The sequence below is a fragment of the Geotrypetes seraphini genome, chromosome 9, assembly GCF_902459505.1.
Source record: "Geotrypetes seraphini chromosome 9, aGeoSer1.1, whole genome shotgun sequence".
Lineage (NCBI taxonomy): Eukaryota > Metazoa > Chordata > Amphibia > Gymnophiona > Dermophiidae > Geotrypetes > Geotrypetes seraphini.
Genome location: NC_047092.1, coordinates 117,785,314 through 117,813,272, shown reverse-complemented (window position 1 = coordinate 117,813,272; position 27,959 = coordinate 117,785,314). Strand labels below are relative to the sequence as shown.

The window sequence follows — 27,959 nt, the reverse complement described above, 5'->3', positions numbered from 1 at the left end:
ATACCCGTCATAATCTTGTAAGTTTCTATCATATCCCCGCTAAGTCTCTGCTTTTCCAGGGAAAAGAGCCCCAGCTTCTCCAGCCTCTCAGCATAAGGAAGGTTCTCCATGCCCTTTATCATTTTTGTTGCTCTTCTCTGGACCCTCTCGAGTGTCACCATATACTTTTTAAGGTATGGCGACCAGTATTGAATGCAATACTCCAGATGCGGTCGCACCATCGCCCTATACAGCGGGAGGATAACCTCCTTGGTTCTGGTAGTGATACCTTTTTTTGATAATGCCCAACATTCTGTTCGCCTTTTTTGAGGCCGCTGCACATTGTGCCACTGGTTTCATTGTTTTATCCACCAAAACCCCCTTTTCTAGGTTTCCTTTCCCCAATATCATCCCCCCCCCCCATTGTGTAGTTGTACATCGGGTTTCCTTTCTCTATGTGCGTGACTTTACATTTCTCTACATTGAAGCTCATCTGCCATTTATTTGCCCACTCACTCAGTTTGTTCAGGTCCCTTTGAAGTTCTTTACATTCCTCAACAGATCTAACCATACCGGAGAGTTTTGTGTCATCCACAAATTTTATAACTTTGCACTTCGTCCCTGTTTCCAGGTCATTAATAAATATATTGAACAGCAGTGGTCCCAGCACTGATCCTTGTGGGACGCCACTCATGACTCCTTTCCAGTCAGAATAGTGTCCCTTTACTCCTACCCTTTGTTTCCTGTCTGCCAGCCAGTTTCTGATTCATCTGTGTATGTCCCTTTCCACCCTGTGGTTCCACAGTTTCCTTAGTAGGCGCTCGTGAGCACAATTTCTGGGCAGACAAGCTCAGAAGGATTCTTCAGCCTCACAAATGGACGCTGAATTCTGCAGCTCTCCATCCCATCTATGCTCAATGGGGCTCTCCTCAAGTGGACTTGTTTGCATCTCCCCACAATCACAAGTTGCCCCAGTTTTGCTCCAGACTTTACTCTCCTCACTGTCTGGAGACAGATGCTTTCCTCTTGGACTGAACGCAAATATTCCTCTATGAGTTTCCACCCACTCCTCTCATATTGAAGACTCTTTATAAACTCAAGCAAGAGTTGACCATCATGATTCTCATAGCTCCTTGGTGGCCCACACATCATTGGTTCTCCCTTCTACTTCAGCTCAGTGTCAAAGAACCAATTCCTCTTCCAATTTTTCCTACTCTGCTCACACAGAATCAAGGAGCTCTTCTTCATCCCAACCTGCGCTCAATACACCTGACAGCTTGGTATCTCTCAGGCTGAATCCATCTGAATTACATCTCTCTCAGCCTGTCCATAACATTATTGATGCCTCCAGGAAACTGGAGGAAACTCAACAATGCTATCAACAAAAGTGGACTCGTTTTGCCTTCTGGTGTCTGCAAAACCATCACAATCCTTCTTCCTTGTCAGTTGAACTGGTGTTGGACTATCTTCTTCATCTCTCTGATTCTGGACTCAAATCTACATCCATCAGAGTCCATCTCAATGCCATTATTGCTTTCTACCTCCCAGTCGAGGGTAAACCTCTCACTGCTCATCCTTTGGTCTTCAGATTTATGAAAGGTCTTTTCAATGTAAAGCCACTTCTCAAGCCTCCTCCTGTCGTCTGGGACCTTAATGTCATTCTTTCCAGGTTGATGAAACCTCCTTTTGAGCCAATGGCTACAGCACATCTCAAATTTCTTACCTGTAAAGTTGTTTTTCTGATATCTCTCACTTCAGCTAGAAGAGTCAGTGAGTTACAAGCGTTGGTAGCAGATCCACCTTTCACAATTTTTAACCATGATAAGGTGATTCTTCGCACCCACCCTAAGTTTCTACCGAAAGTTGTCACTGAATTTCACCTTAATCAGTCAGTTGTGCTTCCTGTTTTTTTCCCTAAGCCTCATTCTCATGCCAGAGAAACAGTGCTCTATACTCTGGACTGTAAACGGGCTTTGGCCTATTAGATCGACCGGACAAAGCCACACAGAACATCCTCACAACTTATTGTCTCTTTTGATCGAAACAAGTTGGGGCATCCTATTTATAAGAGAACGATTTCCAACTGGGTGACTGCCTGTATATCATTCGGTTATGCTCAGACTGGACTGCAACTGGAGAGTCGTGTCACAGCCCACAAGGTCCGAGCTATGGCAGCTTCTGTAGCTTTCCTCAGATCTACTCCTATTGATGAAATCTGTAAAGCTGTAAAGGTCCTCGGTTAATACATTCACATCACATTACTGTCTGGAATCTTTTTCCAGATGGGATGGGCACTTCGGCCAGTCAGTATTACAAAATTTATTTTCTTGAAGGCCAACACTCCTACCATCCCATTCTGGTTAGCTTTGAGGTAACCCATGTGTGAGAACATGCTGCTTGGTTGTCCTGCGATAAAGCACAATTACTTACCGTAACAGGTGTTATCCAGGGACAGCAGGCAGATTTACTCACAACCCACCCACATCCCTTGGTTGGCTTCTTAGCTGGCTTATCTGAACTGAGGGAACGCGCGCCTATGTCGGGCAGGAAGGCACTCACACATGTGCAGTGCAGACTATTGAGAACTTTCTGAAGTCTTAAAGTGGTGATGCACTTTTGAAGTGTTTGTACCAGGGCTCCATTGGTGACGTCATTCATGTGTGAGAATATCTGCCTGCTGTCCCTGGATAACACCAGTTATGGTAAGTAACTGTGTTGTATGCTATTTTCCATATTTGATTATTTGTTGTGCTGTTTACTAATATGAGCTGATCAGGCATGTTTCTTGGGGAGTATCCCCAAACCACTCACTCTTCTGTGTCCTCTCCAGAAACTGCTTTGTTGCACACTGAGGAATTGGAGGACAGCCCAGAGGTATGAGAAGAGGAGCAAAAGTATGCAAATGAAGCTTCCTACAAGAATTCTCATGAGAAGCGATTAAATACTCAAAGGTTCAGGAATAGAGTGTGGGTTTACAAGAGAGGAGATTAACGAGGTAAGAACCTAGAGCTAATGCACTAAACAGGATCGGTAAGACCACGAGGCTACACTCTGATACTATTTTTGGTTGATTCTAAAAGAGCTATTGATACACAAAAAATTTTGCATACAAACGATCCGCACAGAGGTTTATCAAAATGCCTGTCTCTCCAATCTGACTGATCACTGTGAGAGCGACTCTCATACATGTGCAGAGAGGCAGGGAAAGCCTCCTGCCATTCGGCTGTTCGGGACAGAAAATATTTTATTTTTAATGGACACATGGCTCATTAAAAGAGAAAAAAGCCTCCCCCCCCCCCCCCCCCCGATGATGGCCCTACTTGACATCCCTCCCAATGAATTGGCACTGGGGACCAACCCACTCCGCACCAGTGAAAATGGCAGGAGGGATGCTCACTCCCTCCTGCTAATGGAGGGCCCCCTACAATAAGCGCCCCCTGAACCATTCCCTCCACTCCTTCCCCCCCCCAAAAAAAAGGCAGAAGGGATGCCCACTCCCTCCAGTAACCGGATAGTTTTATTCTTATATACCACCAAAGCCATGGAAGTTCGAGGCGGTTTACAGCATGAAGCGCTGAACAATCAGCGATGAGGTTACAATCAAAGTCAACAATACAATCTTACATAATGAAAGAATTGGAAAGCTATATAGTTCTTAGGGTTACTGGTTGAATAAGCAGAGCTGTATAGATTCTTAGTTTACAAATCGATTGAACAAACTCGTTTTTACCAGTTTTCTAAAATTGAAGTAGGATGAGGAGAGCGTGATAACGTTACTAAGCCAATCGTTCCATTTGCCTGCCTGGAAGGCAAGAGTTCTGTTCAAGAATCTTTTGTAGTGGCAGGCTTTTATTGTCAGATAAGTGTACAGATGTATTCTTCGTGTGGGCCTAAAAGAACTTGCCAGATTTAAATGGGAAACTAGGTAAGTGGAGGCCAGACCAAATATTGATTTATAACACAGACAAGAGAACTTAAACAGGATTCGTGCCTCTAGGGGCAGCCAATTGAGTTTTTGATAGTAGGGGCTTATGTGTTCCCATTTCTTCAGTCCAAAGATCAGTTGAACTGCTGAATTTTGAATGACTCTGAGTCTTAGAATGGTTTTTTTTAAGGATCCCAAGTAAATGATGTTGCAATAATCGAGCAATCTTAGGATGGAAGATTGATCCAGTAAGCGGAAGGTTGCTGCATCAAAGTATTTTCTGATGGTTCTCAGTTTCCATAGTACTGAAAAGCATTTTTTAACCAATAAATCTTTGTGAGCATTTAGGGTGACTCTCAGGATTTTAATGGAGTGGTCAATAGGGAAGTCTTGACCATTCAAGGAGATCAATGAATCTTTGATTTTGTCGTTAGGGCTTGCAAGGAAAAATTTAGTTTTGTCAGAATCCCCCAAAATTCCCCCCCCCCCAATACCTTTCTCAGATGTTGGGAGCAGGAGGGATGCTCGCTCTCTCCTTCAACGAGGCCTACCAGTCAAAAATGTTTGGGGAGGGGCCTAAGGCATCTGACTGGCTCAGATGCCTATGGCCCCTCCCTCCACTCATTTTTTTATGTGCATCACCAAGCGATGATAGTGCATCAGTCGCTCAGGTAGTTTGCATTTGTATGACTGGATCAAATAGCTAATTTGTATGACTGGATCAAAAAATGGGCAATCGAATGGAAAAACATGCAGTGAGCCATTTTGTGCATCAGGTTGGCAAATGCAATCATCACTAAAGCAGTCAAAACTGGTTTAGCAACAATCACTGATTTTAGTGCATCTAGCTCCTAATCTTTCTATCCTTTCTTTGAATGTTGGCTATTTATCTTCAAACAACTGTTCAACACATCCAACCAAAATGAAAAATAAGTAGAGGAACAATACAGAGTCATAGCTTTACAAATGTTTTACAACGTAGAGTTGTAAAAGATGTGGCTTTGGGGGAAGTTTTGAGGAATGGAGGGTATGAAAATATGCAGAGAAAGGAAAATGGTAAAACCAGAGGACATAATTTGAGGTTGAGGGGTGGTAGATTCAAGAGCAATGTTAGGAAATTCTACTTTACGGAGAGGGTGGTGGATGCCTGGAATGCGCTCCCGAGAGAGGTGGTGGAGAGGAAAACGGTGAATGAATTCAAAGAAGCGTGGGATGAACACAGAGGAGCTAGAATCAGAAAATAATATTAAATATTGGACTAAGGCCAGAACTGAGCAGACTTGCATGGTCTGTGTCTGTATATGGCTGTTTGGGGGAGGATGGGCTGGAGAAGGCTTCAGTGGCTGGGAGGGTTTAGATGGGATGGAATAGGTTTTAACGGAGATTTCAGCAGTTGGAACCTAAGCACAGTACCGGGTAGAGCTTTGGATTCTTGCCCAGAAATAGCTAAGAAGAAAATTTTTTAAAAAAATTTAAATTGAATCAGGTTGGGCAGACTGGATGGACCATTCAGGTCTTTATCTGCCATTATCTACTATGAATGTGGGTATATATAGTAGAGGTGTACATTTGAGGATATGTGGATGTGTTTTGTGAGTAAGGTATGGGTGTGCATATGAGGATTATAGGCAGGTTAGTACAAGAGTACTGGGTATCTAAGGTAATTCTTCAGTCTTATATACCTCTACACCTGATCCACCCACTAAATAAATTTCAAAGTCCCTACCCTGGTTTTTACCTGCAAGATTCTGATAACAGTATGAAACATGATTTTTGTTCCTGGGCAGTAAGTGTAATTTCCTAATTGCTCATGCATAAAAAGTATAGAAAATGTATTTGCTGTTGTGACCATAATAGTCAAATTTTGCAATTTACCTATTTAAAACATGAAACTGCCAAATTTTTATCTTTTCATTCTTATAAAGTCATAAAAAGCAATATATAAATCACAATTAACATATATTTATTTTGAAGTTATACAAAGATGACCACAGAAGATTTAGAAGTGAGTAGTTTTTTGAGATTTGTAATTTTATTGTAAGTCACTTTCACAAATCAGTCCCCAAATGTAGTCTCCCATCATGTTCTCATTATATTGTCCTTGGTAGCGGCGTTCCAATATCCAGTATATTCTGGTAGAAGTGCTCACCTTCCTCCTCTGAGTATGTTCCTATGTTCTCCTTGAATGTCTCAAGATGAGAATTAAGGACATGGACTTTGAAAGACAGCCCCTACAGTCCATTTTACTATAATTCTTCACCAGATTCTCAGCCAAAGCCACGTAGTTTGTGACCTTGTGATTGCCCAGGAAGCCCTGAACCACTGTTACAAAGCTGTTGCAAGCTGCTCACTTCTTTATCTGTGGTTCAACAAAGACACCAGCTTTGACTTTTACCTCAGACAGATTAGGGAATTTACCCTAGACAGATTTACCTCAGTCTGCTGTGGCCAGTCCCGCCTTTGGTAGTGCGCCTTTGTGTTCCTGCTATCCCAAAGGTAACTTGGTAAAATTGCGTTGGAGACCCTTTAGAAATAACACCATTTTGAAGTCTCTGATGACCTCCCAGCCGTACTCATCATACCTCAAGGCGCTTAGTAAGATCTTGATGCTGTTGTAATCCTCTTTGAGGTGCACTAAGTAAGCCAGTGGAAAAGACAGGTACTTGTTCCTATTATGGAGCAACATGGCTTTGATGCTCTTGGATGAGCTGTCAATGAAGAGATGCCACTCTTTCAGGTTACAGGTGATTCCAATGGCCTCAAACAGGCTAGATTCACGAACTTGCCCGATTGGGACTGATCCATGTCCGATCTGGGCAGGTCCAATGGATTCTACAAACTCCAATATGCAGATGGGGCGATTGGAGGAATTCCCCCATCTGCCGGTATGGATCACTGGTGTGCAATCCCGACGAATGCGCAGACCATCTATAGATGGTCTGCATAAGCCCATCCGAGCCGCAACTTTTTTTTTAAACTTTTAACTTTTTAGTCCAGTGAGCCCGTGGTTTTAACCCGCTTTAAACCACAGGCTCAAAGTGCGGGGAAGGGCAGGAGAGATTTGGGCGGCAGGCAGGAGAGATCCAGGGATGAGCAGGCCAGGGCGGCGATTCGGGAGAGAGCAGGATGACGATTCAGGGCAGAGCAGGCAGGAGAGATCGGGAGAGAACATTGGGGCAGCAGTCAGGAGAGATTCGGGGCAGCAGAAGGCAGGGTGTGCAGAGAGCAGAGCTTCAATGGAGCTGGAGAGCCGGAAAGCCGTTTGCGACTGGTCCCCAGTAGTCGCTTCATGGGTTGATCAGCCAGCTCAGTCAGTTTTAAAAATGTTGTTGGTGAATCACGTCCCTGTCTACTTTGCATACGTTTCCCCTCATTTGCATGCACAGATTGGAAGCGGATCGCAGGAGAGTTTAGTGAATCAGGCCAGAGGGAAATCTGGTCGCAAAGGGGTCGCAAACCGATCGGTACACGATCGGTTTGCTTTGTGAATCTAGCCCATTGTGGCAGAAGCAGAGCCCATCTTGAAGGGTGAAGAAAGTGGAAAAAGCTTGGTAATGCTTCCTCTGATCTGTGACTTGTACACTTTTATCCAGCAAGTTCCACTGCTTGATCCTAGACATCAGAAGCTTTGCACTGGTCTTGATGAGATTAACATCTTTGATCAAGTCGTTGGAATGTTATGCAAAAAAGTTAAATTTAAAAATATCAATATTCTGGTCACAAAAGCAAAGTTTGAGAGCAATGATAGTCATTTTCTATACTTGTGCAGCATAGGCAATTAAGAAAGAACACTTATTACCCAGGAACAAAAAAATAAAATAAAATTTTGTTACATAGTGAATTAAACTCGAGTCATACCTAAATGTTTGGACTGGCCTTTGTTATATTTGGGGGGGAGTGTAGTGTGTTTTTGAATGTGTAGGGTATTTGTGGATAAGATGGCTTTGTGTAGGAGTTGTGAGTATGGGAAGATGTGGGCTCTGTGTTATGATATGGCTCTGTGTATTGGTGGTTGCAAGTGTGGTTGTTAGGGAATATATGTAATGTTTGAGTTATGTGTGTTTCAAGTTTATTAAAATTTTGATATACCGCTTATAAAATATCAAATATCTAAGTGATGTACATGATTACAAAGCTAAAATTAAAGAGTTGAAAAGGTAATCACAATAAGCAAGACAAACAAACACATAGGAAAGTGGGGGAGAAATACAATAATCAAAAGGAAAGAAAAACAATAGGGGAACACAAAAGGGAAACATAATAGATAGATATTACCTTGTAAACATAATTTACAAACTTATAACTGACCCCTGCAAGGATGGAGGGCTCCTCTGCAAAATTTTTCTTGGGGTCCAGAATCTGAACTTTGATCTTCACTAAAACCTATTCAAAATGTGCAAGTAGCGTCGTGACTTTTCTTCCTCCAATGTCATTATAGCAAGGTACCCTCTTTTCTCAAGTCATTACATTGGCTTGCCATCCATTTCCTGAAACACTTCAGTTTAGCCTGCTCATCTATAAATGCATTTACTCTGCAGTTCCTCTTTTAGATGAAATCTGTTTTTTTATTAAGCAACAAACTACAAGTACAAACATCGGGCAAAAAGTCAAATATAGAAGACATGGCTCCCCTCCCCCAAGAGGACTGGACTCTTATGTCCTCTCAGGTTACAAAGCGCCCCACCCCCCCATCCCCCCAAAATCAGACCCCCTCCAGAACCCAACCCCCCGCCCCCCCCCAGATCAGACAGGCGGAATGGAATACAACTGCAGTCTATTCAAGATACGACTACGAACCCGGGGAGACAAACTGTCCAAATAGGGAGTCCAAATATGAACAAAGTCTCTGCTCCGTCGACGAGAGGAAGAAGCCAGCGTGGCTTCTCAGCCTAGAAGGTCATGTAATTTATTCCTCCAGTACCAGAAGGAGGGAGGAACATCCGCCAGCCAGAAATTCAATATACACTTTTTCCCCAAAATATAACATTTGCTCAAAAACAATTTCTCCGCAGAGGTATACACAAAAAACAAAGAAAAATGAGCAAACAACATATGATATGCAGAGACAGGAACAGAAACCTGTAGGAGACCCTGAAGAAAGGAAGCCAAGGCCCCCCAAAAGCTCTGAATACTCTCACAATCCCAAAGACCATGAAAGTAAGAGTTCACCTCCACATGACAGGTGAGACAGTATTGGGTATCGACACATCCCATATGGTAGGCCCGGCTCTGGGAGGCATACGCTCTCAACAAGGTCCTGAAGTGGCACTCTCGAAGCTCCGCACTATGCACCAAAGTAGGGATACGGCGAATAGCCCGAAGCAACAAACCCACCCCAAGCTCCTGCCCCAATTCCCTCTGCCAAGCTTTCAGCACCAAGGTAAAATCCCACAGAGGCCCAAGAGCCCCAAGCTGTTTATGATATAAGGAGACCGAGATCCCAGAGGCAGGGTCCTTCACCCCCTCCAAAAAGGCGCGAAAAATAATCCCAAAATCCAAAGAAAGAGAACTCCAAGGAAGGGACTGCACATAATGCCGCAATTTACAATGAGCAAAGAAAAGACCCGAAGAAGGCAGACCACAACGCAGCAACTCAGCGCAGGAGAGGAGCGTCCCATCATCCCGCATCATATGAAAAAGAAACTCAAACCCTCGAGCCCGCCAGCGCCCAAAGATAGAGGGAAATAGCCCCGGGAGAAAGGAAAGATTACCGGTCAGAGGCAGTAACACACTAACATGAGGATCCTGCTGCCAAAAAGGCAGCACCCGTCGCCACACCTCCCAAAGGGGGCGAAACAAAACACTACGGCGACAGAAAACTGGCAGAACCGCCAACCGAGACTGCAATAGAGAGAGAAGGTGAGAAGGATAATAATAATCTCGCTCCAGGAAGATATTAGTATAAAGGTCAGTACCCAAGACCCAGTCCCGGACGTGGCGTAAAAGACATGCCTGATTAAGAGCAATATCCGGCACCCCAAAACCGCCCCGGCCCCAGGAGCCCACCAGCAACTGCCACCGCAACTTAGGTCTCTGACCCCCCCAAAAGAACTTCGACAACAAGGAGGAGAGGGCCCGGATATCCTTACGCAAGAGATACAAAGGTAAAGTCTGTAAAACATAAAGCCACTGAGGGAATAAAACCATCCGAAAAAGTTGCACCCTCCCCATCAAAGAAAGAGGCAGATTACGCCAAGCGGCCAATACGGAACCAGTAGTGGAGAGCAAACGAGCGACATTCAACCGGTAAAGCTCCCGAACATCCATGGACAACTGGACGCCCAAATAGCGAAAGGAGGAATCCGCCCATTGCAAGGGAAAGGCCCCCCTCCAAGAACGCCGCAGACCCTCAGCAGAGGCCAAAGCCTCTGATTTCTTCAAATTTAAGGTGAACCCGGAAAAATCCCCATATTCCCGAACACTCTCCAAGACAGTAGATAAAGAACGCTGCGGGTCAGTCAAAAAGACCAAAAGATCATCGGCAAAGGCCGCAATCTTAAAATGAGAGGCACCCAGCTGAAGACCACTGATATCAACGTTAGATTGCAGCTCCCTGATCAAGGGATCCAAGGAAAGCACAAACAGCAAAGGCGACAGGGGACCCCTACTGATGGAAAAGGGGTCCGAAAAGCCACCATTCACCGAAATCCGCGCCACAGGATCACTATAAAGCGCTAAAAGAGCGTTAAAATAAAAAGGGCCAAAGCCATAGGCCCGCAGCGTAGCAAAGAGGAACCCCCACCGCACCCGGTCAAAAGCCTTTTCGGCATCAAAACTCACAAGGACAACGGGGGTACCATCCACTCCAGATTTCTCCGGGACAAGCAATATACGGCGAAGGTTCTTAGAGACCGGCCGATCGCACACAAAACCTACCTGCTGGTCTGATACTAAGGAAGGCAGCACTCGAGCCAATCGATTCGCCAACACCTTAGCCATCAATTTCGTCTCAAAGTTCAGCAGGGAAATGGGTCTATAGGAGTCCGGCAGAGTTGGGTCCCTGCCCGGCTTAGGAAGAACAATGATCTGAGCTGAATTCAAATAACGGGGCAAAAACCCCTTTGCCACATTCAATTTAAAGATTTCAGACAACAACGGAGCGATCTCATCTACCAGCAACTTATAAAATTCACCACGGTAGCCGTCGGGTCCTGGAGCCTTGCCCAACGGGCTAGCACGAATCACCCACTCCACTTCCTCCGCCATCACAGGGCGCTCCAACATTTCGGAGTCAGCAATAGAGAGATGGGGTAAATCCAAGCTGTCCAAATAGACCCCCTATCAAGAACATCCGGGCCAGGCGAGGCATACAAGTCAGCAAAAAAGTCCCGCAGAATACGACTAATATCCTCAGTCTTATGATGAAGCACGCCCTGCGCATCGCGCAAAGCTGTGACCCCCGTGGACCCACAATAGGAGCAAGCTAAACGCGCCAACATCCTGCTACTCTTATTGGCGAACCGGAAAAACTGAAATTGATAGTGCTCCCGAGATCTCTGAGCCCCCCTATGCAGGAGCTCATTCAAGGCCTGCTGTGCCTCCAAAAGCTGTGTCTTAAGCACCAACGTGGCGGCGCTTGCAAAACGGCGCCGCAGAATCCAAACCCTATGCTCCCAGGCCAGAATCTCTCTATGATGTGCTCTAACAAACGACACGATTTCCCCACACAACATGGCTTTCGCAGCCTCCCAATAGAGGATGGGATCCTCTCGATGCTGCAGATTAGCACTTTGGAAATCCCTCCATTTAGGCAACAAAAATTAGTGAAAGCGGGTATTACGATATAAATGACAGGGGAACCTCCAAGAAACACCCCCCCCCAGGGGCGACCCCCAAAGCCAACGCAGGCCCACCCAAGCATGATCCGAGATTTCAATCGGTCCCAGGATGGCTTCCTGAACCATAGGGAGGAGATCCCGGGAAAGGAGAATATGATCAATGCGTGAGAGCGTCCCATGTGTTCGAGACAGATGTGAATAGTCCCGCTCCACCGGATGGAGAACCCTCCAAACATCCAATAAGCTCAAAGAGGAAGCCAGCATGCCAGCTCCAGTGCAGGCCCTAAGCGACTCCCGTCCCACAGAAGAAGAATGATCCAGCCGTGGATCAGGGACCTCGTTGAAGTCGCCCCCGAGAATCAAAGGAATATCACCAAACTGCAACAAAAGGTTACGCAACTTCTGAAAAAATTTGGCAGACGGATTGTTAGGAGCATAAAGATTACAAAACAATAAGGGTTTATTGTTAAGAGAGACAGAGGCAAGAAGGTACCGACCTTCAGGATCCCGAAGCACCTTGTGAATTTGCAGGTGAAGGCCCTTACGAAAAAGTATCACTACACCTCCTTTCCCCCCCAGAGCCGGAGCCTCCAAATGCGTACCCACCCACCAAGAGCAGAGCTTAGCATGCTCCACAGAGGAAAACCGGGTCTCCTGGAGAAACGCTTGCAATATTTTATACCGCTTAATAGGCGAGTGTATCCCCCCACATTCCAAGAAATCAGATTATGTTCCAGGGAAGACTAAAAAAAGTGCCAAAAGCAAATACAGAATATCCCATCGCAAAATGCCAGAGGAGTGTCCCAACCACCACCCCTCTAACCACACACTCAAAAAATCCCTCACCACCCACCTGTCTGAACCAAAGGAGACCCCATTCCCCCACCGACCCCCCCACCCCCTCCCCCTATCCCCCCCAACTCCCCCAACCCTCCCCCGCCCCCCCAACTCTTGTCAACCCAAGTACCGCACTCCAATAGGTGCCACTTCCAGAAAGCAGGCACGCCCACTGCAGGCCTCCCACAAACCACCTCAGCCCCCCAAAAAAACCCATAAACTGGCAGTCAAAGACCAACAACTAAAGGGAAGGGAAAATTAACTGTGCCAGAGACCAAGACCTCCAGACCAAAAAAAGCCCCTACCTCCACCCCAATCACCCAGCAAGCAAACGAAACACACACCAACCCCACAACCAACAAGCAGACCCAACATACATCACCCACACATCAAGCCCCTACCCACTCCCCCACCCTGGGCAATCGAACACACTCAGATACAGCCCCCCTAGACAAACCCTACTACAACCCACTCCAGATCCACGCCATCACCCACACACACTCATACTAACACATAACAAGCAACCTCCCCCCTCCCCCGACACAGCAATGCAGAACAAACTCAGAGTGCAGAAAACCCAACACGTGAAGATCTGTTCGTAGTGTGGAGTGAAGTCAGGAGAAGCCCCATCGTCCAGGGGGGAAGGCCCACAGGGGAGACAGTGCAACACGTGCAAAGCCAGGGTCCACAGACGCTAGCCCCCAGCATAGCCAACCCCACTGAAGAAGATGGTCAGAAGATCACGGTGCCACCTCAGGAAACTTTTCCTCCACAAACCGCTGAGCCGCTTCCGGAGTATCAAACTGGTGCGACCAGCCGGAGTGCAGCACCCTCAATCGTGCTGGATATTGAAGAGAAAAAGGAATACTGCGCCAGACGAGACTGGAACAGAGGGGAGAAAACTTGCGCCGAGCCTGAGAGACCTCCGCTGAGTAATCCTGAAAACAGAGGACCGGTTTATTGTTGTAGAGCAGCTTCTTCCCCTGGCGCAGGGCTCTAAGGACCGCAATCTTATGGCGATAATTGAGCAGGCGGCAGATAACCACCCGTGGACGATCCACGCCATCTCTCCGGGACCCCAGGCAGTGCGCCCGCTCAATATAGAGGGGACCCAATTGCTGCGGAAGGGCCAAAGACTCCATTAGCCACTTCTCCAAAAATCCCCCAGGTCAGAGTCTCCCAGAGACTCAGGCAAGCCCACAAACCGCAGGTTGTTCCGGCGAGACCGGTTCTCAAGGTCCTCCACCTTGGCCCGAAGCGCCGCCAGAGAGGTAGAGTGGCCCGCCTGGTCCTGCGTGTGCCTCTGCACCACATCCTCAGTAGAGCTGACCCGCTGCTGCGTCTCCCGATCCTCCAAGGTCAGAGCGGCGAAACGCTGATCCAACGTGTCAAGCTTGTCCAATATACGCTGCAGCTTGTCTCCCAGCATGCCCTCCAGCGCTGCCTGCACTTCAGCAGTAACCTCCGCGACCCAGAGGGAGCTGGGGGTTTCGGGCGATGCAGGCGCCACGTGTGCTGCCATTTTATTTTCAGGCTGCTTCCTGCGCTCGTGGTCCGTCTTGTTTTGATGAGCGGCCATCCCCCACACAGCCGCAAAATCACTGCAGGAACGCCCAACAGTGCTCTCCTGCTGACATCAGGAGCCGAGGTAATCAGTGCTGATTAGCGTTTAGTTCTGCAGCGGGCGCACCGGAGCCACGAGCCCGTCCTGCTCACAGCCCCATGCTTCCGCTGGAAGTTGCAGTTCCTCTTTTATCTCCCCTACACTCCTCTTTGCAGAATTCTGAGGGACACTAAATAGCAAAAACAGACTGAGGACACCAAGAAAAAAAAGTGAGTGAAAAGCACATCTAGAAAGGGGATAGGAAGGAGTAAGTGGGGAAAATTTTGATGAAGAACACACTTAGGAATTTAACAGATTTGATCTCTACTAGCATTGGGCCCAATAGCATTTTTACAAAAAGAGAAAAATGAAGGCATGTAAAGACCATATGATCATGACTATCTAGTCAGCCTATCCATTTCATTTACTATCCCTTCAACTCCCTTAGAAATCCAATGTACTTATTCCAAACTTTCTTGAATTCAGATACATTTTTTTGTCTCCACCCCCTCCTTTCCTCTAAGGTATACATATTCAGGGCTTCCAGTCTCTCCTCATAAGTCTTCTGTCACTCCTCATATGTTGCCTGCCTTTCTGCCCCGCCTCTCCTACCCTGCTCAACCCCGACTCACCTGCCCTTCCCCACAATGCAAGCCCGTAGTTTTAACCCACGGGTTAAAACCATGAGCTCACGAAGTAAAAAAAAAGTCAGCTAAGTAAAAAATAGTAAAAAAGCTCTGCTGGGCACGAAGGGCCAGCGCATGCGCAGACCATCTACAGTCAAGAAAGATGATCTGCGCATGCTCAAGGATCGCTCTCCAGTGTTCCGTGCAGTCGGTGGGGGGCGTGCCAACGATCGTCCCAATTTGCATGCAGGCCTTTAGTGAATTTGGCAGCTTGCCTGCAATCGCCCACGGAAAGTTAGTGAATCTAGGCCACAGTTCTTCAACCGCCGGTCCGCGGACCGGTGCCGGTCCGCAGAAAATTCCTGCCGGTCCGCGCAGGGCCGGCGAGATGGACGCTGTTAAATTTCCTGCCCTGGTGGTGTTCGGGGAAATCTTCTGTTCCGCCCAGTCTCGGGCGATCAAGACAGGCTGCTGACGTCGGGCATTCCCTCTGAGTCTCGCCTATGCGGAAACAGGAAGTTGAAAAAAATAGGCGGGACTCAGAGAGGGAAGGTCCCGACGTCGGAAGCCTGTCTTGATCGCTGCCCCTGCCGAGTCGCCGAAGAGGGCCGCGGGGAAGCGGCAAGTAGAAGGGAGATGCGCGGTGGTCAGCGTGCGTGGTGGGGGCAGCGTGTAGATTGGGGCCAACAGCAGCGTCTGTGCTGAGAGTCTGCCCACGTGCAGGATGCGGCGGATAGGGGCCTCCGACTCTTCTTGGGCGGCAGGGCCTGCGGTGCAAAGTTTTTGCCGGCTTGGGGGGGGGGGGGGGTCGCGAATGTGCAGGGAGCCTTCAACAGTGGCTGTCTCCTCTCCTAGCAGCTCTATACTTACCAGGGCAGTGATTCACTTTGGCAACTTTACCTTCCTCAGAGGCAGCAACGACTTAAGGCTGCCTAAGGAAATCACTGCTGCAGGCAAGTACTGAGAGCTGCTGGATGGAGAGGAAGCCACTGTTGGAAGCTGGGAAGCTGCTGGATAAAGGGAGAGCTGCCACTGCACCTGGAGGTAGAAAGAGAGATGCTGCTGGGAGGGGAAGAGGGAAAGGGATGGTTAGAGAGTTACTGTTGGATAGGGGGGAGGAGGGAAGGGAGAAGGAAAAAAGGAAGGAAACAGCTGGCAGGGAGATTAGAGGAGGGAAAGGGGAGAGACAGGAATGAGAAAGTAGAGAGAGATTGATGCTGGAAAGGGGATCAGCAGAGAAATGAGAGGGATAAATATGCTAGATCTGGTGTAGGAGAGATAAAAATGAAGAAAGCAGTGAAGCTGGAATGAATGATGTAAAAAGGAGAGAGGAGGCACAGGCTGGATGGAAAGGAGAGAGGGGCATAGAAAGAAGTCAGATACATATGGAAGGAGGAGAGGCCAGACAGTGGATGGAACGGGCAGACGCTGGAAGGAAGAGTGGAAAGAAGATGAAAGCAGAGACCACAAAAGGTAGAAAAAAATCATTTTATTTCTATTTTGTCATTACAATATATCAGATTTGAAATATATATCCTGCTACTGCTAGAGACATAACTGGGGACTGCAAAGCCTAACACTATTTCTATCATGTGTGACTGCAGTATTCTGTTAGCATGATATTTCTGTGTAGCATTCTGTAATAGTTTGGCTTGTTCAGTTTTCTTGATAGTAGAGGGGATATATGTGAAGGGGAGGGGAGACAGGGGTTTTGTTGGTCCTTGCTCTGAATATTTATATTTATAAAATGACAATTGTACAGAATATTGTTTCTTTTTATACTTTAATAAAATATGTTCAATATAAAATCATAACTGAGGCTTGTGCAGATGGGATCAGATGGTTTGTGGGGACCGAGCTTGCGGAGACGGGCGAAAATGTGTTTTTTTATTTCGGTCTTAGTAGTTTGCCGGTCCACAAAATAATTCTTTTATTTCTGCCGGTCCACGGGTGTAAAAAGGTTGAAGAACACTGATCTAGGCCATACTGACCTGTACTGTAATTCCCTACCTCTTCCTTACTTCTGCTTTTGTGATTACATCCGTCCTTCTCCAGTCCTCTGGTACCACTCCCAACTCTAGAGAACAATTAAAAAAATTAGCCAGTAGAGCCGCCAGAACTATCCTAAGCTCCTTCAATACCCTCGGATGTATGCCATCCGGCCCCACAGTGTAAGACAGAAGTTCTTACATAGGTACAGGCAGATAACCTATTTCATGCCTACAGAGAGCATTTTGTTTTTAGCACTTTGTACAACAGAACTTTAGCAGACTGAAAGGGTGTGACAAAGAAAGATTGAGAGCTCCCTCCCCACCTTCCATTCTTAATAAATCTCAGAATGAACATAATAATACAGAAATAATACAAAAGCGATGTATTGAACTGCAGATTTGGTCTGATTCGGGATCCTTTAGAGTTGGAGCATCTGTAGAGGAAGCTTGGTGTTATTGCCAGTCTGTTATAACCCCCTTAGAAGGAATTTTTAGCTGGCCAATGGTCCAATAGTAGTGTTCTCTGGCACTATTTACAAACCCAAATTCAGTTTCTTGATACAAGCTATTCTCTTTATTGTGGTGAAATCATCTCATCTCATCACATTGCAGTGACATCTGCTGGACATCTGAAACCTGCATTCATTTATAGAGGTCACTATGACCATAGTCCCTTTTCAACAAGACAGATCCTGACACAACAGAAAAAGAACAGGAGAAGTTTTGAAGAGAAAAGTATTCAACTGAGTGAAGGTTTCTTGACCCTCTGTTAGCCAGAGGAATTAAAGCAGTTTTAACCAGTCTGGCACCCAGCCTTAGTGGGAGATAGCCAGCCCCCAATCTTCACTCCCTCATAAAACAGAATAATTATTCCTAACCTGACAGTAGGAGGCATGTCTTATCTGAGGCTTCTTTAGAAAGAGGAACTGTAACTAACCTGGGAATATCCTGAGGATGCACTTCTAGGAGAAGGCGCCAAAAAGTGAGGAATGATTTATATGAAACTCTTAAAAAGAGACTTTGCCAGGTCTCTCCTCACCTCTGAGTGAGCAGAGCACAGACACAGTGCTTTCAGATGGAAATGAGAGAGAAAGAGATATTATAGAGAATGATTTGCTATGGAAAAGTGGCTGTTTAAACTATATAATTATAGTTGGACAGGCATGAAATAGCTCTGTGCAGCGTGCCCCCTTATTCTACCTCCCCCTCTCACCCCCCCCTCTCTCTCTCATCCCTATAGTTTCATGAACCCCTACGGCTAACAGTGGGAGGGGGATAGAGAATAGCTAATGAGTTGCAGAAAATCAGCTGGAAATGGCTAGGGAGGGTAATTTATATCAAATTCATGAAAGCCTTTTATTAGTGTCTCGAGAGGGGGAATCCGGATGTGCATGTTTATTTATTTTGGATTTCAGCAGGGTTTTTTTTTTAATTCCCCTTCTCTGTTCATGCTTGCTGCCAAGATTTTGGAACTGGAATTTAAAGAGACTGTAGGCTTACAGTGAAGAGCATCAGAATAGAAAGAGGGTCAGAACCATTTCAATTACAGAGTTAAGAGAATGTAGAATCAAGAATAGAAGAGCGCTCAGTTCTGTTTATTTGGAAACGATGTACTGCCATGGAGGGGATGGGGATTGGGATTGTTGGGCCAGTTCTTCCAACTCCTAAGTTTTAGTGCATCCAGAAATTGCTTTTTCTAATGGGGATGTTTGAGGCCTTTGTAGCAAACATATTTGAATGCCTATTACCTCAAAACACTAGGTTGTTTAAATCAGGTGCTAACATAAGAATTAAAATACATTATTCTACAATTATATGCAGGGGCAGTGAAATATATTTTTGTTTGAAGGGGTTGAACAAACCAGGCCCCACCCCCATCCCTCAAGCTCTCTAATTGCTGATGTTGGGCAAAATAATGGTTGGACTGTAGTTACCCCGAGTGTTTCACTCCATTCTACTACCTATGATTATGTGTAACCTGTTTAGCTTGCGCTGATTGGTGAATTATTTAGCTCTTTTTCCAGTTTTGTTTTGGCTGAAATTTTTGCAGTTTTGCTCTTCAGGGCATGATAGCCAGCAGCAGTCAGCATTTTCCTGACCACCACCAGCATTTTTCTCAGATTTTCATTATCAAGCCATGTCTGGGCACCAGCATAAAATATCCAGGTTTTCATTGCTGGATAAAACATAGCCAGTTAACTGTGATATTCAGCACTTAACCGGCTATAATGAACCATATAAAGATAGTACAGTGTTAAATGCAGTCTGTTTATGTGGTTTTCCAACTGGTTAAGTGTTGAATATCGGCACTTATCTGGGTAAATACCAACTCTGCCCACAGAATGCTTCAAGTAGCCAATTACGACTTAGACATTAACTGGGCATTTTCAATGGCACTATTCGGTTAAGCGCCACGGAATATGCCTTGTTATCCCCAGACTAGGGTTACCAGACATCCTGGAAAGCCCAGCCATGTTCTCTTTTTAGAGGACTTTGGGTTCCTGGACAGACTTTCCAAAACCAGCAGTTTGTCTGGGTTTTGGAAAGCCATGAGCTCCAGCCGCGTCTGGAGAGCCTTCAATAAGCATAAGCACAGGGACCCAAAGTCATGTTTAAACTCCAAACAAGGTGACATCAGAGACTCTTCCAATCGCCGAGTGGCCAAACAGGTTTTGTGTTCCAATAATCGTGTCTTTAGTCTGCAGGAAGTATGACCTACATAAATAAGAGAGCAGGGGCACATGATCACATAGATTACCCCTTCAGTCACACAGGAAGTAAATCCCTTCAGTTTAAATGTCTGTCCCGAAACCGGGTGTGTAAAATCTTGAATCTCCAGCATCATGCATATCCCACACTTCATATGTCCTCTCGTGCCCCCTGGCTGTTTATCAGAACTATTGGGTTTTCACAATATCCAAGTTTGTTGGCAACTGACTTCTGTTTACATCATTTAAGCAGAGGTTCCCAACTCATGGAGTATGCGAACCATTAGCTGTGGGTTTGCGGCACATACATGTCTCCTACCTTCCTTCCTTCTTCTCCTCTACAGCATCTTTTATCATTTTTAAAAATCTCTTTCCTGCCTTTCCCTGGCTGAACAGCACTCTTTTTCTTTCCTCCGGACTAGCAGCAGCTTTCTATGTTTTAATTTACAGTAGCATCAGTGCAGCAATTCATTCAGGCAGCCTTAAGACCTTTGCTAGGTAGTGGCCTGCTTCTGATGATGCAACTTCCTCTTTCCTTGGAGGTGGGTCGTAACCTAGCAAAGGCCTCAAGGCTCTCTGAATGAATCACTGCGCTAACTTAGGCAAGATGTCATTTCATGTCAAATGGTCTAATTTTGAAACGTTACCAGTCAATCATCTCAGAATTCCATTAAATTTTCTATATGAGTAGCCTAAGGTTTTGAACTAAGCTGTGCAAAATATTAGACTTAGACAGTGGTATAGTAAAGGGAGGGTGGCTCACCTGCCCTGGGTGCCATCTTGTTAGGGGCACTGGCACCCCTCCTTGTCTCCACCCCCTGCCCTGCTCCTTCCCCTGCTGCACATTCCCTTTACCTTCTCCCATACCTTTTTACTTCTCCGGCATGAGTAACATTACTGCCCATGTCAGCATCAGCGCTCTCTCTGACATCACTTCCGGGTCCTGCACCTAGGAAGTGACCTCAAAAGGCGAGCCAACACCGACGCGGGCATGCTGTTCACATCAGAGAAGTACAAAAGGTACAGGGAACAAGAAGGGGTGCGCAAGTTTGACGGGGTGGGGGAGGGGCACCACCACCCCGGACACCTCTCACTCTCGCTACGCCAATGGACTTAGATATGCATTTGTTCCTGAACTAGAGCATCCAATGTGAGGGATACTCTTGTCAATCTGCATACAACCGGAACCAAAGTGGCTACTTTCAGTATCCACAGTACATAATCCAAAACTGTAGAAAGCTCAAATTTGGCATATCTATACAGTTTTTGATGCTGAATTTAGATATACTGAAGAAATTGCCTAAATTAAATTAATTTTTTCATTATTGCCCAGCAAAATGGGCCAAAAAATTCATCATACTAAACGAGGCTCATCCTTTGGTCATCAATAACTTTGAAAATATTTTATCTAATGCCTTATAACTTTACAAGTATATTAACTATGCAGGTTTCTGTGCATATATAAATTATGAGCAGTCCAGCAAGAGTCCCTACAAAAATATGTCATGTTAAAAATGCCCTCGTGAACTTGTGCTTTAACTTTACTGGCTTGGGAACCACTGGCAAGAACCCACTGGGCTTAGGAACCCACATTAAAGATCCATTTGGGGGAGATGATTCAATTCACCTTCTATTCATGTGGTGAATACTGATCCCTGATCTGTAGCTGACCTTGCCTGGCTATTGGGTGTGACACTTAGGCAATGGGGTTACAAGTTCTTTGAACTGGAAGTGGAAAAGCCACCATGGACCAATGCAAGAATGATGAGAACCTGTAATAGTAATCCAACATATATTCACAATGTGCAATGCATCACGGAATATGCTTGGATTTCAAGTAGTTTTAAAGGCCACAGAAGATCTGGGAGCAAGATGCCAACCATTGTCCTTTGTAGAAGAAATGATGCTCTTTCTTATGGTATGAAAAAGAAAAAAAAAATCTAAAATGGCACATATGGAGATATTTTGCCCTGAAAACAAGTCAAAATTAAAGCAAAAGTTCACGAGGGCATTTTTAACATGACATATTTTATGCAAGGACCAGTGACATACTTAGCATACGTGACACCAAGGTCCAATCATTTTTTTAACACCCCCCTCTTCTATTTGAAAAGCATGATTTTTAGTAATAATCCACAACTCGCACAATAAGAGTGTACCTAGGAAAAGGCAGAATCTTACACACTGCAGTGAGCACTAGATTATCAATACATCCTTTGTAAAATTTAACAAACTAGATTAGTACAGATCGATCCTGCACAGTCAGCGCTAACAGAAAATCATGTCTTTCATACACACAGAACACAGAAACACCCTCAACCAGTATGGAATAAGTAATCGCAAACTCACCATTAATCAAAAACCACCAAGAAACCAGACTCTGGATACTTTTCCATACTGTTCTCCCAGGGGAACTCAGAATGGTTTACATGAATTTATTCAGGTACTTATGCATTTTTCCCTGTCTGTCCTAGTGGGCTCACAATCTATGTAATGTACCTGGGGCAATGGTGGGATTAAGTGACTTGCCCTGGGTCATAAGGAGCAGTGTGGGTTTGAACCCACAATCTCAGGGTGTGGACACTCTCTCCCAATCATATAACCCCTGAGCTGTCTCTTCTACAAGCTGAAGAAACCTAGCCACTTTAGCATTTCCTCATAGGGAAGTCGACCCATCCCTTTTATCCCTTCTCTATCCCTTTTCTAATTCTACTATATCTTTTTTTAGATACGGCAACCAGAACTGCACACAGTATTCGAGGTGTGACTGTACCATAGAGCGATACAAGGGCATTATAACATTTTCATCTTTGTTTTCCATTCCTTTCTTGATAATCACTAAAATTCTATTTGCTTTCTTAGCCACCGCACATTGAGCTGAGAGTTTCAACGTATCCTCAACAATGACACCTAGATCCTTTTTCTGGGCAGTGACTCTTAACACAGAACCCAGAATCACATAGCTATAGTTTGGATTCCTCTTTCCCACATGCATCACTTTGCACTTGCTCACATTAAACGTCATCTGCCCTTTTGACGCCCAGTCTTCCAGTCTCACAAGGTCCTGTTGCAATTTTTCACAACCCTCTTGTGATTTAACAACTTTGAACAACTTTGTGTCATCAGCAAATTTAATTATCTCACTAGTTATTCCCATCTTCAGATCATTGATAAATACAGTGGTGCCTCACACAACGAACTTAATTGGTTCCAGGAGCAAGTTTGTTATGCGAAAAGTTCGTTATGTGAAACGCGTTTTCCCATAACAATACATGTTAAAAAAAATAATTCGTTCTGTAGCATAAAATATGCTAAGATGACATAAAAAAAGATAAATTTTTTGTTATTATTTTTATTTAGATACATCTAAAAACATAATTGTTTTTTAAAACAACACACATTTTTTAAATTTAAAGACAGACTAAGTAGAGTCTAATTTTACAGTGAGAGAGGGCAGAGTCTCAGCGGCAAAAACTGGGACTTAACTGTTCATTTTTTTTTTTTTTTCTAGCATCGGGGAAGCGGCGAGAGTAGCTCCGCCCCCCCCAACGCATCAGCAGTAGGCGCCGGGCCCCTGCGAGCCGACGGTCCGCCACTGCACAGGGAGCCAGGCGGAGAGAGGGCAGTTAAGCGCAGTGCCTGCGCGGAAGGATGCAGCTCGGGCGACTTCGTTGTGTGAAACGAAGTTCGTTGTAGGAAGCAAGACATGAAGTTCGTTGTGCGCAGCGTTCGCTGTGCGAGGCGTTCGTTATGCGAGGCACCACTGTATGTTAAAAAGCAGCGTTCCCAGCACAGATCCCTGAGGAACCCCACTATTTACCATTCTCTATTGAGAATATTAACCATATAAACCCACTCTCTGTTTTCTGTCTTTCAACCAGTTCTCAATCCGTTATCTCCTATTCCATGACGTTCTAATTTCCTCAGATGTCTTTCATGAAGTACTTTGTCAAATGCCTTTTCAAAATCCAAATACACAATGTCAACCGGTTCATCTTTATCCGTATGTTTATTCACCCCTGCAAAGAAATGCAGTAGATTGGTAAGGCAAGATTTCCATTGACTAAAACCATGTTGGCTTTCTCTCATTAATCCTTACCCCTCCCCCCAGGCTCTGGCATCTCTCTCTCTTAGGGAGAGGGGATGAAAGATGGACCCATGGGAGGAGGGAAGAGAGGTAGGATAAGAAGATGCTATGGGATGGAGAGAAAGGGACAAGCAGATATAACCTGACGAGTAGAGCGAAGGAGGAAGATTCTGGAAGTGGTGAGCCATGCGGTTGAAATCAAGAGGGAGATGACAAGAAGATGAGTAAGAAAACAGTGAGTACAGAGGTAGAAATGTAGTAATGGAGAGTAAATAGAAAGAAATAGGAGGCCGGGAAAGAAGTGAGATGAGAAATGGGAGAGCTAGGGACTAAGAGGAGATGGAAAATTGATAGGTAGCTGAAAATTTAAAAAGAAGGAGAAGGGTGAGAAAGAGAGTGAGATTTGAGTAGACAGAGGCAGAAAAGAAAAAAAAGAGAAAAGCTGAAAGGGAAAAATCAATATGTTGGAGATAGGCATAGTGAGAGAATGAAGCAAGAGAGGAGGAGAAAAAATAGACAGCAGACACTAGAAAGAGAATTAGTAGAAGATAGAGAAAAAGCAGAAAGAGAAACTGGGACCAAGATGATGGAAACCCAAAATGTCCTGACAACAAGGTAGAAAAAAGTATTTTATTCTAAATTTACTATTAACTGGAATATGTTAGCTTTGGGATATGTGCATCACAAATATATTTGTATTTTATTCAGTGGCATAGCCACACAGCTAATTTGGGATGGAAGAAGGGAAGATCTGGAGCCCAAAATGGGTGGATGGGCACCAAATTTTCTCCACGCTTGAATGGAAAATGTAAAATACTTGAGCTGGTGGAGATCCCCAAACCTGCCTACTGAAGACCTCCTCTGCTAGTCTGACAACCAGAAATCTCCAAACTTTACAGCTTGTGATTGTATCTTCAAGCTGCCACTGCTTTCATGCTTGCATGAAAGGTGAGGGGGGGGGGAGGGGAGAGGTAGCAGCAGCAGCTCTGAAATCCTTTAGCAAGCTGCAGAATGTGGAAAGTTCTAGTCACTGGACCTGAGGAGGGGAGCAGGTGGTCATCAGCTGGTGAAGCTTAGGGATCCCCACCAGCTACAGAAAGGGAGATGTTCATTTTGAAGGGTTCTAAGCTCAAAGCAGGAGGCCCAACCCCCTCTCATAGTTATGCCACTGATTGTGATTTGTACAAAATTAAGTACTTGCTGAGTTTAATGTTTTGGGGTTTCCAGTTCAGTTTTGGTATTCATATTTCTATTTCTAATTTGTGATCCATTGTTCTGTATTTGATGAAGGTCTGTCTGTGCTTTGTGCGTGAAGAAGTCTTTTTTATATGTGGTAGTAATTGTGGGTGGGAAAATTGGGAGCGGGGCAGGTAGAAGAGGAACTTCCTCCTTAATTTCTTCCCTGGGCCCTAGCATGTCTAAAACCAGCCTTGAGTTTATATACTGTAGATACAGAAAGTAGCCACTGTGGTTCCAGTCGCATGCAGACTTACAAGAGTACCTCTCACATCAGATGCTCTAGTTCAGGACCAAATGCATATTTGAGTCTAATATTTTGCTTAGTTTAAGACCTTAGGCTACTCATATGTAAAATGTCATGGAATTCTGAGATGGTCGACTGGAGACCACTGGACCACTTGATAAGGAATGACCCCAAGTTAAAAAGAGAGAGAAAAAGCTGCTGCTAGTCAGGGAGTGGGGAAAGCAGCTGCTGCTGGATGGGGAAGGAAACAGCTGCCACTAGTCCTGGGGAAGGGGGAAGCTGCTAATCCACAGGGAGGAAGATAGGGGAGCTTCTACTGCTGCCTGTGGAGGGAGAAAGAGCTGCTGCTTCTGGTTGGGAGCAGAAAGGGAAATTTCTGCTGCTGCTAATTTATTGGATCTGCTCTAATGAATTCAAATCCCAAGATATCCTAGCTTTGTTCAGGCATTTCCAGAAAGATAAATGCCATATGTAAGAATGTGGTTGAGCTAGATGAGGTAACTATTTGTGATGTTGAGTATTGTTGATATGGACCTCAGCACATGATATGGAAGCAGTAGATAAATATGCACAGATAAAAAAAGAAAGCTTGAGGTTGGTCTCATGAGGCTTCAAACTTCAAACCTCCAGTCTTGTCAGAGAGCAATCCTAGAGCCAATCTTATGTGTTTTATCCTCTTTGCAGGCAGAGCGTGAGAAGCTAAGGAAAGAGGATGATGCCCTTAGGCTCTGTGCAGAGAGAGGTCAACTGAACAAGTCACTGACCAGCCTGGAACAGGAACTGGCTGATTACCAGAGGCAGAACCAGCAGCTTCAGGTCAGGACCTACTTTATCACTGGGCACTGATGAACCTTGCTTCATGTCATTTATAGGGGTATAATGTATGTTTATGCTTATCGAAAGCTTCTGTACCGCTACTAATGACTGGGAAGTCAATTCATAACAGTTTATATGAGCTTCTGTAAAGGTGTTACAATACAGAGTTAGCATTTTTTGAGATGGTTTTCAATACAGACACATTTATACCATAATCAATCATCCTACGTATATACACATATAATACTAGTACATACTAAATCCTACATATTTGCACATATAATACAGTGGTGCCTCGCATAACGGACGCCTCGCACAGCGAACGCTGCGCACAACGAACTTTATGTCTTGATCCGTACAACGAACTTCGTTTCACACAACGAAGTCGCCCGAGCTGCATCCTTCCGCGCAGGCACTGCGCTTAACTGCCCTCTCTCCGCCTGGTTCCCTCTTGCCCCCCCGACTCCCCGACACGATCGGGGCAAGAGGGAGCTCAAGCCCTCTTGCCCCCCCCCCGACTCCCCGACACGATCGGGGCAAGAGGGAGCTCAAGCCCTCTTGCCCCCCCGACTCCCCGACACGATCGGGGCAAGAGGGAGCTCAAGCCCTCTTGCCCCCCCGACTCCCCGACACGATCGGGGCAAAAGGGAGCTCAAGCCCTCTTGCCCCCCCGACTCCCCGACACGATCGGGGCAAAAGGGAGCCCAAGCCCTCTTGCCCCGCCGATTCCCCAACTCCCCGACAATATCGGGCCAGGAGGGAGCCCAAGTCCTCCTGGCCACGGCGACCCCCTAACCCCACCCTGCACTACATTACGGGCAGGAGGGATCCCAGGCCCTCCTGCCCTCGACGCAAACCCCCCCTCCCCCCAACGACCGCCCCCCCCCAAGAACCTCCGACCGCCCCCCCAGCCGACCCGCGACCCCCCTGGCCGACCCCCACGACACCCCCAACCCCCTTCCCCGTACCTTTCTGTAGTTGGCCGGACAGACGGGAGCCAAACCCGCCTGTCCGGCAGGCAGCCATCGACGGAATGAGGCCGGATTGGCCCATCCGTCCCAAAGCTCCGCCTACTGGTGGGGCCTAAGGCGCCTGGGCCAATCAGAATAGGCTCGGGAGCCTTAGGTCCCTCCTGGGGGCGGGGCCTGAGGCACATGGGCCCAACCCGACCATGTGCCTCAGGCCCTGCCCCCAGGAGGGACCTAAGGCTCCCGGGCCTATTCTGATTGGCCCAGGCGCCTTAGGCCCCACCAGTAGGCGGAGCTTTGGGACGGATGGGCCAATCCGGCCTCATTCCGTCGATGGCTGCCTGCCGGACAGGCGGGTTTGGCTCCCGTCTGTCCGGCCAACTACAGAAAGGTACGGGGAAGGGGGTTGGGGGTGTCGTGGGGGTCGGCCAGGGGGGTCGCGGGTCGGCTGGGGGGGCGGTCGGAGGTTCTTGGGGGGGGCGGTCGTTGGGGGGAGGGGGGGTTTGCGTCGAGGGCAGGAGGGCCTGGGATCCCTCCTGCCCGTAATGTAGTGCAGGGTGGGGTTAGGGGGTCGCCGTGGCCAGGAGGACTTGGGCTCCCTCCTGGCCCGATATTGTCGGGGAGTTGGGGAATCGGCGGGGCAAGAGGGCTTGAGCTCCCTTTTGCCCCGATCGTGTCGGGGAGTCGGGGGGGCAAGAGGGCTTGAGCCCCCTCTTGCCCCGATCGTGTCGGGGAGTCGGGGGGGCAAGAGGGCTTGAGCTCCCTCTTGCCCCGATCGTGTCGGGGAGTCGGGGGGGGGCAAGAGGGCTTGAGCTCCCTCTTGCCCCAATCGTGTCGGGGAGTCGGGGGGGCAAGAGGGCTTGAGCTCCCTCTTGCCCCGATCGTGTCGGGGAGTCGGGGGGGGCAAGAGGGCTTGAGCTCCCTCTTGCCCCGATCGTGTCGGGGAGTCGGGGGGGGGCAAGAGGGCTTGAGCTCCCTCTTGCCCCAATCGTGTCGGGGAGTCGGGGGGGCAAGAGGGCTTGAGCTCCCTCTTGCCCCGATCGTGTCGGGGAGGCGGGGGGGGCAAGAGGGCTTGAGCTCCCTCTTGCCCCGATCGTGTCGGGGAGTCGGGGGGGCAAGAGGGCTTGAGCTCCCTCTTGCCCCGATCGTGTTGGGGGT

At 46.7% G+C, this 27,959-nt stretch overlaps 1 protein-coding gene across 5 annotated transcripts in view; it reads left to right on the top strand.

Moving 5' to 3' along the window:
• The window catches only part of CROCC2 (ciliary rootlet coiled-coil, rootletin family member 2), a 993,480-nt gene that overhangs the window by 951,835 nt on the left and 13,686 nt on the right, over nt 1-27,959 (top strand). For all 5 annotated transcript variants that reach the window (XM_033959482.1, XM_033959484.1, XM_033959480.1 and 2 more), the window contains one exon: nt 25,702-25,833. In XM_033959482.1, the coding sequence (XP_033815373.1) occupies nt 25,702-25,833 (132 nt within the window). The remainder of the gene's footprint in view (nt 1-25,701; nt 25,834-27,959) is intronic.